We start from the raw sequence: 13,556 nt of genomic DNA on the forward strand, positions 1-13,556 counted from the left end.
GACAGAACTCACGGTTTTCCGATCAGGCAAAAGAGAGAGCTTTATTCAGAAAACTGTCTTTTATATAGGTTTCAAGGTGGGAAAACAAAGCAGCTGACCAAGGTCAGTTACCAGGTAAACAGAGTCAAATGAATATCAAAAGAAACGCCCAGATTTGCCTCAGCAATGCTGGGAAGGGGGGAGTTAGCACTGAATAATCTAAAATACGGTTTTGATCTTTTGTGCACCTTGGCCACTCACGTCTGGCCCAGCATGACAGACGCCAAAGTTATTTTGACCAGGAAATGGCAGTCTCCAGCTTCTAGAATGCAAATCTTGTTTGCTGGTTCACTCTCTGGAGAGTGATAATCCTTGACTGAGGCAGACAGAAAACTTGGCGGCCTGACAGTCAGACAGTCACTCCCTGAGGGGAGTTGCAAAAATAGGCAGGGGAGCGCCACTCCCTGTCAGAGGAGAAGCCAGAAGATCAAAGATCAATTGCCAACAGGCAGGGTGGTATCGGCCCTTCAGTGCTGTACTAAAAACTTTAGTTTATTTCCTTCTTTACCCTAGCCTAAATCCCTTAACCCTGTTTCCTAGCAACCGACCTAGGTCAGCTGCCTTGTTCTCCCGCCTAAAAAGCTTTATAAGATACTGTGTTTGCTGAATAAAGAAGAAGAGGCTTGATCGGATACAATGTGCTGTCTTCACTCTCTGTGTCTCCTTCCTGCCCTTTCTCTCCCTCCCTCAGGAACGAACCCGCAAGTCCTGCCGGGGCAGGACTGACAAGAATTATCCAAATAACAGAGGGCTTTATGAAGAACATGTCACACAAGGCAGAGTAAGAAGCTCTAAAAACCTACTACTCTATAAAAGCAGTGAAAAAACTAGCAAAAAATGTTTTTTATAATTTCAAAGTAAATATTTAATAGTCTTTTTTTTCAGTTTTTTGAACTCTGAAAATTTTTCAGTATGCTAGAGAATGTTTATTCAAGAAAAATAGTTGACTAGGTAAAAACAGTGAGCTCTGTGCTATCTTAACTTACCCGATTTCTATCCCTTTTATCCAGCTCCATGATAACCTTGAAAAGCAACACCTGCCAATCACAGGGGCATGGCTTTCTTCATTTTGGTATTTGCCTAACATTTAGCATTATATTTTGCACATAGAAGCTTCTCAATAAATGTCCAATAAATAAATTCCCATTTAAAGTCTTTTGGACCTAGGCTTACTCTCTAATACAAAATTAGTGCAGGCCACTAATAGACTTTGAGAACTGGTTCCTGGTTTCTCGCCTACAATTTTTCTTACATAATTCTGTCAGAGTGCATACTAATGTGAATATTTCATCCCCCCTTCTAACCATCAGAGTGTCACTCATTAAATAAACTACAAATTCCTGACCATAGTCTGCACAACTGCAGACATACTGCCTTCTTCACTCTGTTACTCCTTACATCTTCTATCCCAACAATGCAAAACTTACTCATTATCTAAGTGTAGTACACAATTATTGCAACTCTGTTTAACACTCCCCCCCACCCCGCTATTGTGGGGGTAAACATTTTTGCTTTATCTTCATTCTCTTGGTCCTGAATTTCTATGTCTATTTTACAAACCTTTCTGTGTCTTTTGTATTAACATTAGAAAAAAATAGAACTAAAACACAGAAGGAAGGAAAGGGACAGGAGGTGGACAGTAGATCAGATGTAATGATGCCATAGTAAAGTCTTATGAAAGGGGTACCTGGATAACTTAGTCCATTAAGCATCCGACTTTGACTCAGGTCATGATCTCCTGGTTCATGGGTTCAATCAAGCACTGCATCAGGCTCTGAGCTGTCAGCATAGCCTGCTTTGGATTCTGTGTATGCCTCTCTTTCTGCTCCCCCCACCAAATAAATGAACATTAAAAAAAATTTAAAAAACAAGAGGAACATGACAGGTGTATGATGGATAGGCATAGTCAGACCAGAAAGTGTCTTTAGTTGTATTTTATTTGTATTCTGACCTGAAGTTAGGCTGGGTAATGGAGCATACTACCTTTTTAAAAAGGTGATATTGGGTTTAAATAACAGGTTTTCTCCTATCAGTGAGAAGATTATACATAACCATTAAATAAATAGGTGATCACCAAGGTTTGAAGAATGGAAATCCCCCAGACCCCCAAAATTTCTTCTCCAGAGACTTGCGATTTATATCATCAGCGGTTATTTTGGGATATACTGCAAATACCCTTTAGGAGAAGAATAACTGATGAAGTCATTAATACTTGGCAATAAATTACCATCCTTAGGAAAGCAGTAATCTCCAAAAGCCTAAGAAACAGTAAATGTTTCAAAGGGGATAAAAACAACGAAATAGGGTTTAGATCCTGGAAACCTCCTGAAGTGGGGGCAGTAAAGCAGGATATACTCGAAAGGTGCAGGAAGCCTTTGAAGATAGGGGAAGTGCAGAACCACAGTGGGGCTAAGGAAACAGAAAAGGAAGAGGAAGAACACTGGCTTTGTCTGCTTTACAATTTACACCTAGTGCTGAGCGTTTGCAAAAGACAGACATTTTAAGTAGAACTACTAGAGGATTACATGTAATCATTTGCTTTTGAATAGCACTCATGTGATTATTAAAATATTAATATAATTACACATTAATTTTCTTAGATACTTACGTATTTGTGAAAATACCCTGGGCTTTGGCGTGAACCTGAGGTCCTATTTATTAGAAAAAGAAAATTGTAATTAGTTTGTATTCTTCCCTAGAAACTTGTAAAGTAGAAATAAATGTCCTCTAGTAGATCTTTATTCTCTGGGACTGTCTTGTTTAAAAGCCTCCAGAGACTCTCCACAATGAAGTCCAAGTTCCTTAGCAAGGCATAAAATATACCATACAATCTGATGTGCTTGCTTACCTCTGTAGTGTCTACTCTGGTTAGCCTCTATCTATTCATATATGTTTTATAGTCCAGAGACACACAATGACATAGCTTCCTGAATATAACATGTCTTCTATGTCTCTGGAATTATTTTTGCCATTTCCTATATCTCGAGCACCCTATGCCTTCTTTGAACTTCTCATCTTTTAGGCTTCATTCAGTTTGTGTTAATTCCACTAGAAAGCCTTGCCTAAGTCAATAAGCATCTGTAGTGCTCCTAAAGCATTCTACATGTTTCTATTATAAAACTCATTATGTTATATCATAACTAAATGTTTACTCTTCTGTCTTCCTATGACATAAATTTAGCACTATATCTTCAGCACTTAACACACAGTATTCAGTAACATTTATTTGCTGAATGTATTATTTAATTAATATGCTCCTCACCATTTATTCACTGGTTTATCTGCCATTCATCTCCTGCTTGAATATTATCTAACTTGCTTTGCACATAATCCACCAAGATTCTATTACTGGGTTTTACTAAATATTTTGCATGTAAGTGATAGAGGAAGTCTCTGAGGTACATCTCTACAGGCATACTGAATTGGTGTAGTCAACTATGCAAAAACACAAATGAACAAAAGATGTAGACAAAAAGAATGCCCTAATTTCAGAAAGTAGTATTAGTAATTAGAACCAGTTCAAAGTCAAGTTTAAATGGTAACTCTTGTTTCCTCCAGTAAATGAGTAATCAGTAGGTATGAATGATGTGTATAAAAAAGTCTTATTTAAATCCTGAGAGCATTTTTGGAGTTTGTTTTTATGGATATATTTTTGTATATATTCAGTTTGGAGAAGTAACTGGAATTAAAAGTGAGTAACTGGGAAATTAAGTGTGAAGACAGTACTATTTTAAAAACAAAATAAAAAACAAAAAAAATACCTTTATGTGGTTTCCATTAATATGTGGGAGTTGATATAACGATATTAGTATCAAACCTACTAAATTTGAGACAAAAAGCATCACTTATGATAAAGATAATACATAATAACAAAAACCTCAATTATACACCTGAAACTATTATTACACTCTATGGTAACTAACTGTAATTGAGTTAAAAGGTTTAAAAAAGCCCTCAATTCACCAGAATAGTCCTCGATGTGCCTAATAACTAACCTAGATCAAGGTTAACCTACTGAGCCACCCAGATGCCCTATTCCAGTGATTTTTAGAACACAGTAAATAAAAGTAAGAATATAGAATTTTTAAACTACACAATTAAACATCTTGATTTAATGAAATATTTAGAACATGGTACTACCAAATTGATATTTATTGTTTTCAATCACACGCAACTCTTAAAAACTAATCATGTGTACTAAACCAGTAAAGAAATCCTGCAGATATTTGAAAAAGTTGTTACAATAAGGCCATGATCTAAGTCTGCAAAGCAATTAAACTGGAAATCAATAACAAAAGGGAAACTAGAAATGCAATATATGTAAAATTTTAAGACAAATTCATAAATACAAAATAAGACAAAATTAGAATTTAGATATGAATTAGAAAAAAAAGAAAATATTGCATGTCAGGTTTTGCAATACACTTCAAAATCTCATACATATCACCAATCAAGTGCCACACATTGTTCTAAGCACTTTTACAAGTATTAACTTATTGAATTGCCATAGTAATTTATGATGTACAATTCCTGTTCTTCTAACAGTTCTCCAATCAGTCCTAACTAAGGGTTAACTTGCTTCAAGTTAACATACTCCTTGCTTCCTGACCCTTGATCTGTAACAGAAATAATTTACTTTGAGATTTGCAGACCACTGGCCATGGGGAAATGAAAGACCAGAAGGTTCCCAGGCCACAGAGGCCAGAAGTCTGTTTGAAGCCACTTCAGCTTTCTGATTGGCCCAGTAATCTTTTAGCAAAATATTTTTCTTTTGCAAGGTCACACAAATGACTTTACTGTCCTCCCTTTGCGCATCAGTAGAACTTGCCCTCCTATGCAGAAAGAACAGAGTAGTCTTCTACAACCTCTGGGTACCAAGGAACTGCACCTTCTTGCACAGCCCTCACCCTTGGCACCAAGGAACTAGAACTTGCATAACCTCTGAGCTCCGAGATAACTGGCGTCATCGAGTCTGCAGGTCATCCAGAAATGTCACATACCACTGCATTCCCCTTAACTGATTAAACCCCTTTAAAAATCTTATGGCCAGACAAAAATCTTGGACAAGAGTCTCCCTCTCCCCAGGTTGCAGGGCTCCTGAATAAAGCTCAAATTCCTTTCCAATCAAAACTCTTCTCTTGATTATTGATCTTTCCAGTGATGGTCAGTGAACTTGGGTTAGGTAATATTCTTATTTTAGTTTTGGAAAAAACAAAGAACAGAGAAGTTAAATAACTTGGCCAAACAGAAATTTTAAGTGTTGGAGTATGGATTCAACTTAAGTATTTGCGTCAGAATATATGTTCTTTCCTTTATGCTACACTGCCTTTCAGTAATCTAAACCATATGGATAGTATAGGATATATGGTTAACTTTCTGCCAAGAAGTTTGAAAATTTAGATGGATAAGAGAGACAGAAAATATGAATAGCTTCAAATTTAATTGAAACTATAGTTAAAACATTTTTTTTTTCTCACTTAGAGAGCCAGGATGAGGTTAAATATTTTTCTAGTGATTTGTATCAAACATTACAGGAATATGTAGCACCACACCAGGCATGAAGCAGGAACTCAATAAATGTTAGTGAAAGAATGAATTAATAGATTGCATAACTTACTGAGTAGCTGTTATTGATGTTTACCTGATTCACAGAAGTAGCTTGATCTCTTGTTGGATCGTTCATTAAAATCAGTGTATGTCTCCTTCTATATAATCCAAACAACAAAACAAAGGATTTCCCCCTTCAGGATTTGAACATTGACTATTATTTATTTATTTAAAAATACAGAAATTTAAGATTTTGAGAACTTCCCTTAGATGTCAGTTTTTAAGAATTGCATACATTTTGTGATATTTACAGAATTTAAAAGTTCATAGTTGTATCATGGGAGATACACAAGACTGCTCACACATTTGGTGATTTGCAAAGGCTCATGGGACTCAGAATACAGTTGTACTCACGTCTAGGATTTATTATAGTACAAAAATACACTGTAGGATAAAGAAGGGAAAAAGACACAGGCTGAGTCTTGAAAAAAATCCATGCACGGTTTTTCTTATGCTTTCTCCCTCCTGTGTGTGAGAGGACACACTCGTGTGTGCTTTTTCACTAGCAATTAAAAAAATGCAGTGACATGTACAATGCTTTTTACCATGGGAAATCCATTAGAAACTCAGCACTCAAAGGTTTTCATTGAAGGCTGGTCATGAGGACACCTCAGTGTATATCAAGATTCTAGCCTCTTAAAAGGAAATCGGATGTTCAGCAAAAATCACGTTATTTGCAGTATAGTGGATCATTCATTCAGCTATGTAAAGTTTCATGTTACTTCGGAACTGTTGGGAAAGTCAACTTCCCAATGCCAAAGGGCAACCTTGCAAACAGGCCCTTCTAAAGACACCAGTTTCAAGCCTACTTTGTTAACTCTTTTCTGCACAGTAATATTCACTAGCATCCTAAAATGAACTATCTGTGCAATGCACTGATTGGTAAATATGTCAGTCAACTCCATGGGGCAAAATAATAGGAGTGCTTTTTAAAAAATTTTTGACGTATTCTTTTAATGTATTTTTTTGAGAGAGAGACAGACAGACAGAATGCTAATGGAGGAGGGGCAGAGAAAGAGAGAGACACTGAATCTTTAGCAAGCCCCAGGCTCTGAGCTGTCAGCACAGAGCCTGGCACAGGGCTTGAACTCAAACCACGAGGTCATGACCTGAGCCAAAGTCAGATGCTTAACCAACTGAGCCCCGTGTCGTGTTTTTTTTTTTTTTTTTTTTTTTTTTTGACAAAGCTACAATGGGAGAAAAGTTTTAAAGCTGGAAAGCAGATAACAGGTTCTCTGATTACAGAGGGGTGCGGTTCTTTCAATTTATTCAAGAACTCAGTCTCCTCAAGGTGGTGAATCCAGTGAAACAGGCTTCTATTTTTGCCTACCAGATCTGAGAGCTGAACATAGACCAGAAAAAATGTATTTTATGACAGTGATAGGGTACGTATAACATGTTGGATACAGCGTGTAATACTTAGCATAATAAAATGGTCATGCTTTTTCTCATAATTAGGGATTTGTGGACATTTGGTACTCATTTGAGATCAATATGGATTGTAAATTTAATAATATACACATTAACCAAAAAAGGTCAGTAAAAAAATTGTTTTTACAGGAGTTTTTGTTTGTCTGTTTTTTAGTAAAGGACATGGCCTTTGGAATCTGTTAGACAATATGAGAATTTTAAATGTCAAAGTTGTTAAGAAATTTCCTTTTAGGTCTTAGCATACTGAAAGTGGATATTGACATAGTAGAATGCTGAGCTATAAAATGTTTATAATAAAACTGCACTACAGAAAAGCATTTTATGGTAAACATACATCTTAGACATTATGTGTAGTATAGTCTGTAATTATTATGCGTTAGAAGAAACAGAAAATGGTGCCACCACTTCCTACCCTATTCAAGTAGAATTCATTTGGAAAGAACTTAGTAAATTTCTGTTTTCAAACCATGTTAACTCTTCAGCACAGGTGAACCAGTTTAACACTCTGCTACTAATGGAATATGGTTTTGACTCCTAAAACAAGTTGGTAACTCACAGAGGAAAAAATATTTTATCAGAAGATACACCCTGAATTTATGCTGGTAACTGACGGCTAGTCAAAAACAAAGGGGAGAGATAATATGACTATGTCTGAACACTCCCTCAATATTAGTAGAAGTCCAACCAAAGAAGTCCAAATTATTACTTCCTCTGAAGGCTGCAGATATGTACTGTGAACTACAATGTTGTAGCCTAGCTTTAGGAAGATTATCCTAGGCTATTAAAATTTTGTTATGGTATGACTAATTTCAGGGAATGAAGCTGTTGGTATGGTCACTTCATGAATGAAAATTTTTATACCCATGCTGATCATAAGATCGTACCTCATTAATTCTGCTTGCATTTGGGACAAAGAAATATTATATACCTCATCTTCTGGAGGATCCAAGTAAGACTGTGAAGATCTTGGACCGTATCTTGTGGGTGAAGTTTGAGCTGAAATAAATGAATTTTGAGTTGAGATCTTTACAGCAGCTAGAGAAAGAAGAGACTAATTTTACCTATGAGAAGATCATATTTCTGGAATTAGGGTGCATGCTAATGAATAGATTTGATCCAATGCCCCATCTGCTGAGCTGCCACAATCCCTGAATTACCACCATCAGGGATTTATTTGAGGTAAATAAGTATCTTCAAGAATTACATGACCTTTTGTTAGTGTTCTCTGGCTACAAATTTCCAATGGTTCACTATTGCCTTTAGAGACAAGTCTGAAATCCTTAACCTCTGATCCTAATTCATTTAATATTATGCCAGCTTAGTCCCTATAATTAAACACAGACCACCACCAGAATTAACTATTTCCATTCATTCTGCAATGGAAAACCACTCACTACCTGGATAAGGGAATAACCAAAGCTGTGTTTTAGGAAGATTGCTTTCACAGCAAAATTTATGGAGATTAAAAAGAGGAGGACAACAATGGGGGGAGGTAACTGAAATAGCCAAGGATGAAAGAAACAAGGTTGAGGCTGTGGGAATGAAAAGAGAGGAAAAGGCAAAGGAAATTAAGGAGGTAGATTAGACAGAAAGTAGCAAGTTTGGGATGCAAAATACAATAAAGAAGAGTCAAAGAGTAATTAACATTTTGTGCCTGGGTGAAACAGAAGGATCAGGAAGATGATGAGTTTGATATTCTATTGAATTCAAGGTGATCATTGGCCACTGGATGAAGGTGCCTAATATTTTCTTTATGTATATGTAGGATATGCAGGTGAGTAATTTTAGTGTGCCTTCCAGAAATCTAACAAGGTACGGGAAAATTTAGCTATTGTATAGTCTACTGAAGGGGACATGGGAAATAGGATATATGGTCTATGGAGAATTAATGGCAGTGAAGTGTGAGGAACATCTAGAGACAGTTCTCTGCACTGTAATTTACTGAGTCACATATGTCAATAATATACTTCATCACTATAAACAGCCACAGCAGTGACCCTAACTTTTCTATACTTTGCAAAATTCAAAAACCATACTCATCAAGCAAGCACTGAAATGTAAGCTAATTATATCTATATTCATAAACAATTTCATACCATGCTTTTTTATCCAAAATAACCATGATTATTATAATCAGCAAAAGAAATTGAAAAACTATTATGATATAAAAGCAAAGAATATATATCATCATGATTATGAAATTAACAATATAAGTATGACTGTTTTTCATTTTCTCACCTCTATCATCAAAAGTATTTGATTTTCTAGTTACTCCATCTTTCTACATGGTACATTAAAGAGAAAAGCATTCATTAGTAACTGTACTTCTAAAAGAAATTTTGTCACTATCAATCAACCAAATTAATACAGTTTTTCCCTCTTTTATCTCCTAAGTGTCACATGAAAATTGTCTCAGGATAATATATATTAACAAAACCCTAGAACCTTCTACAGGGGTCTCAAATTTAACTAGTTTAAAATTGAGTTCAATATGCAGCAATGTACAGAGTTGTTCATTTTCTAGTATTCCGTGTTTTGTTTAAAGGCATAGTAATCCATTCAATGGTTGGTTCTACAAAGTTTAGAGTCATTCAGTTTGTTTCAGGGAAACACAGTCTAACTTGTTTCAGGGAAACACAGGGAAACACAGCTGCCAGTTTAATTAAACACAGTTGTCTTTGATTTTGAGAACATTATTTTATTCTCATAACATTTTTGAGTCTGTCTGTCCCATCAGGCAGTAAGTCCTCAAGATAATTAGGTTTTATTCATCTTTGTGTCTTAAGTGTCCCAATTTCCTCATTTTCCCTTCCTTCTGGTTTAGCACAGGGCTTGGCCAACAGTGAATGTTTTAGCTATTATTATCATTGTAATTGCTAAATGTTTGGATTAGTTTCTGTTAAATTACATAGTGACTCAATACGCCCAAGGAAAGAAATCTGGCCTTATGAATAGACCCTAATATCCCTAAACAATTGGTATCATGCTAGTGAAAGAGATAGGTCAAAGTGAAAAGTTAACTGGATTAAGTAATCACCATATAAAAAGTTTGAGGCATAATTTTATACCTTTTGTTCAGTACCATTAATTTGTACATCTGACTGGCCAGCTAAAGTTGATTTTTTGATGACATTCTTTGTATTACGTAGAGATTGATGAATAGCATTTGCTGCAGCTCCTAAAAGTAAATGAGAGAGAAAGACCATAGTTGTTTTAACAATCTATTGAAGTGTAATCAAAATACAATAAACTATACTCATTAAACTGAAAATATTTCAACCTTAAAATATGTCTACAACTATGAAACTATCACTGCAATCAAAATAACTTTTCTAATAGTCTTAAAAGTTTTTTTCATCCCCTTTTATAATCCATCTATCTTTCTCCTCCCATCCTGACAACACCACTCTATACTTCTCACACAAGCTTAGCTTGGATTTTCTAGAATTTTGTATGGCTAGAATCATATAATATGTACTCTGGTTTTTTTTTTTTTTTTGCCTAGTTTCTTTTACTCAGTATATTTTCACATATATTAACAATTTGTTCCTTTTTACTTCTGAGGAGTGCTTCATTATATGGATACACCATAGTTTTTTATCCATTTACCTGTTATTTGTGTTGTTTTCATTTTAGACTCTCACAAATAAACTTTCATGAGAATTCATGGACAAGGCATTGTGTTTTCATTTCTATGGGGTAAATACCTATTAGTGGAATGACTGGACCATACAGTGGGTATATGTTTAACTTTTACAAAACAACACACTGTTTCCAAAGTGGCCATACCATTTTACAGACCATTCAGCAGTGCATCAGAGTTTTAATTTTTCTAGCTCCTTGTCAATATATAGTAAGCAGAAGAAAGAAAATAGTAAAGATCGAGGTGAATATCAAAGAAATCGAAAAAAAGAAAGAAAATAATAAAACTAACAGCTAATTCTTTGAAAATTCAATAAAAGTGATAAGCCAGATTACCAAGGAAAAGACACAAATTTGTAGCATCAGGAAAATTAGAGCAAACAAAAGTCTATATAGATAATACTAAAAATAATAATAAAGGAATATTATGAAAAGTGTGTGGCAGTAAATTTAAAAATTTATATACAAAGGACAAATTTCTTGAAAAACACAAACTAATCTCATTCATGAATAAATATGAAGAATTACATATCTGGTTAAAGAAATCGAGTATGTAGTTAAAAACATGTCCATGAAGAAAACTCCCGGCTCAATTGACTTCATTTCTGAATCATACCAAATATCTAAAGAAGAAATTACACTAATTATACTAATTATACACAAACTCTTCCAGAAAATTAAAAAGGAATTCTTCTACTCTCACAACTCGTATCAAAATCACTCTGATACCAAAGTCATTAAAAGACATTACAAGAAAAGAAAACCTCAGTCACCATCCCCCATGAACAAAGTTACAAAAATTATAAATGAAATATATTGAACCTAACAATAATGATAAAGATAATGCATAATGAATAAAGCTAATCCCAAGAATGTGAGACTGGTTTAACATTAACATTAAAAATACGTCAAAGTTATTCCCAACTTTAAAAGAGATAAGGAGAAAATTTAGATGATTATTTCAAAGATGCAGGGAAAAAATGATAAAGTTCAATATCCATTTATGATTAAACATCTTAGTGAACTAGGAATAGGAGGATATGTCCTTCCTCTGATAAAAGCTAAGTTAAAATCACTAGAGCTAACAACTCTATATTGGTCACTTTCCCTTAAGTTTTAGAACAAGATTAATATGTACACAATCACCATTTTTTCAACACTGTCCTGGAGGTGCTAGCCTGCAAGAAAAAGAAATGAAAAGTGAACCCAAATAAAGTCCCAGCAGACTACATTGTAAAAACTGGAAAGCTGGTTCTAAAATTTATATGTAGATGTAAAGGCCCCCCAACAGCGAATCAATCAAGAAAAACAACAATTAGAGAACTCCAAGTTTCAAGACTCATTATGAAGCTATAGTAATTAAAAGAACACTGAATTCATGTAAAAACAAATAGATAAATAAAACAGGAGAGTATCTAGAAATAGGTCTATCTGTCTATCATCTATATATGTTCACTTTATCATTTAAAAGATGTCAGTACACAAATCATGAGAGACTACTGAATACTGAAAATGAACCATGGACTGAAGGGGGAGAGGGATAGAAGGAAGGGGGTGATGGTCATGGAGGGGGGCACTTGTGGGGAGAAGCACTGGATGTTATGTGGAATCCAATTTGAAAATAAATTATAAAAAAATAAAAGATATCAGTGAAACTCAATGATGTTGAAGTATTCCGTGTGTACAAAATAAGTCTGAATAATCCTGTCTTCCTAGATAGCAAGGAAGCTATCAAAAATCATTAAGGTTATGTCACAAAGGAACCAAGAGTTATCCTAATGGGAGATCCCACGGGCTAGAGCTATCACTCCTTCACATTAATAAACACAATAACAGAATTTTGTTGAAGCACAATGAATTTATTTAAATCTGTAAATTCACAATGATAAAACAAAGCTAATTGCTCACTGTTGAAGGATGCTACTGAAACAATTTACTATTTTGAAAACTGATAAATGATAGTAAAATACTAAGCATCAATCTGATTTTCAAGTATCCTATACCACACTGTAACCAAATAGTTCAGAGGAAATTTCTTTTTATACAGGTTTTCTAGTTAATCTAACAAGAAGGGATGATCGAATTAAGATATCCCAACTTTGAAACCCTTAATTAACTCATAGATCTGGGCCTTGAACATAAATGGCTGCTAACATTGCACAGAGAAAGGAAATGAGATATTATATGCCTCTTGATGGAAAGACACACCACCATCTATGAATCAGTCTTGCCAGAGAAATTGAACCTGTAAAACAGCAGCATAAGAAGACCCTGACCTCACCTCCTTCCGTAGACACACCAGTCTCCAGCTCCATATACAAGTGCTCTCTCTGAAAAAGACCTGATTGCTAGCTGAGCAGTTCCTCCACGACAAAAATAAAAAGGCCATATCTGGTTGGGGAAGAGAGGCAGAGCTGTGGTCTAGTCAAAAACCCCTGCAGTATGATAACCAACATGTGAGAGGGATTTCACAAATATGGAGCATATCCCTGAGGCGTTAGGAGTTTGAGCTCCCTAACCCTTGGGATCTGCAATGGAGACGTGAGCCTCCGGACACCTGGCTTTACTCATCAACATGCAAGAGCCTGGGTGGCTCAGTTAGTGAAATGCCTGATTCTTGATCTCAGCTCATGTCTTGATCTCCATGTTGGGTCCTGTACTGGTCATGGAGCCTAAGTTAAAAAACAGAAAAGATTTTTGATAACTGATTCGATTTCTTCACTGTTTATGGGTCTGTTCAGATTTTCTTTTTTTTTTTTCATAATATTTTATTGTCAAATTGTTTTCCATACAACACCCAGTGCTCTTCCCCTTAAGTGCCCTCCACCATCACCACC

At 35.3% G+C, this 13,556-nt stretch overlaps 1 protein-coding gene across 1 annotated transcript in view; it reads right to left on the reverse strand.

The window, feature by feature from the left end:
- Positions 1 to 13,556, reverse strand: part of FSIP2 (fibrous sheath interacting protein 2) — a 75,287-nt gene that overhangs the window by 43,169 nt on the left and 18,562 nt on the right. The window contains exons 10-14 of the mRNA XM_029934283.1: positions 10,146 to 10,255; positions 9,316 to 9,358; positions 8,006 to 8,112; positions 5,681 to 5,744; positions 2,648 to 2,690 (exon numbers count right to left, since the gene is read on the reverse strand). Coding sequence (XP_029790143.1) covers positions 2,648 to 2,690; positions 5,681 to 5,744; positions 8,006 to 8,112; positions 9,316 to 9,358; positions 10,146 to 10,255 — 367 coding nt within the window. The remainder of the gene's footprint in view (positions 1 to 2,647; positions 2,691 to 5,680; positions 5,745 to 8,005; positions 8,113 to 9,315; positions 9,359 to 10,145; positions 10,256 to 13,556) is intronic.

Source organism: Suricata suricatta, chromosome 3, assembly GCF_006229205.1.
Source record: "Suricata suricatta isolate VVHF042 chromosome 3, meerkat_22Aug2017_6uvM2_HiC, whole genome shotgun sequence".
NCBI classification, from domain to species: domain Eukaryota; kingdom Metazoa; phylum Chordata; class Mammalia; order Carnivora; family Herpestidae; genus Suricata; species Suricata suricatta.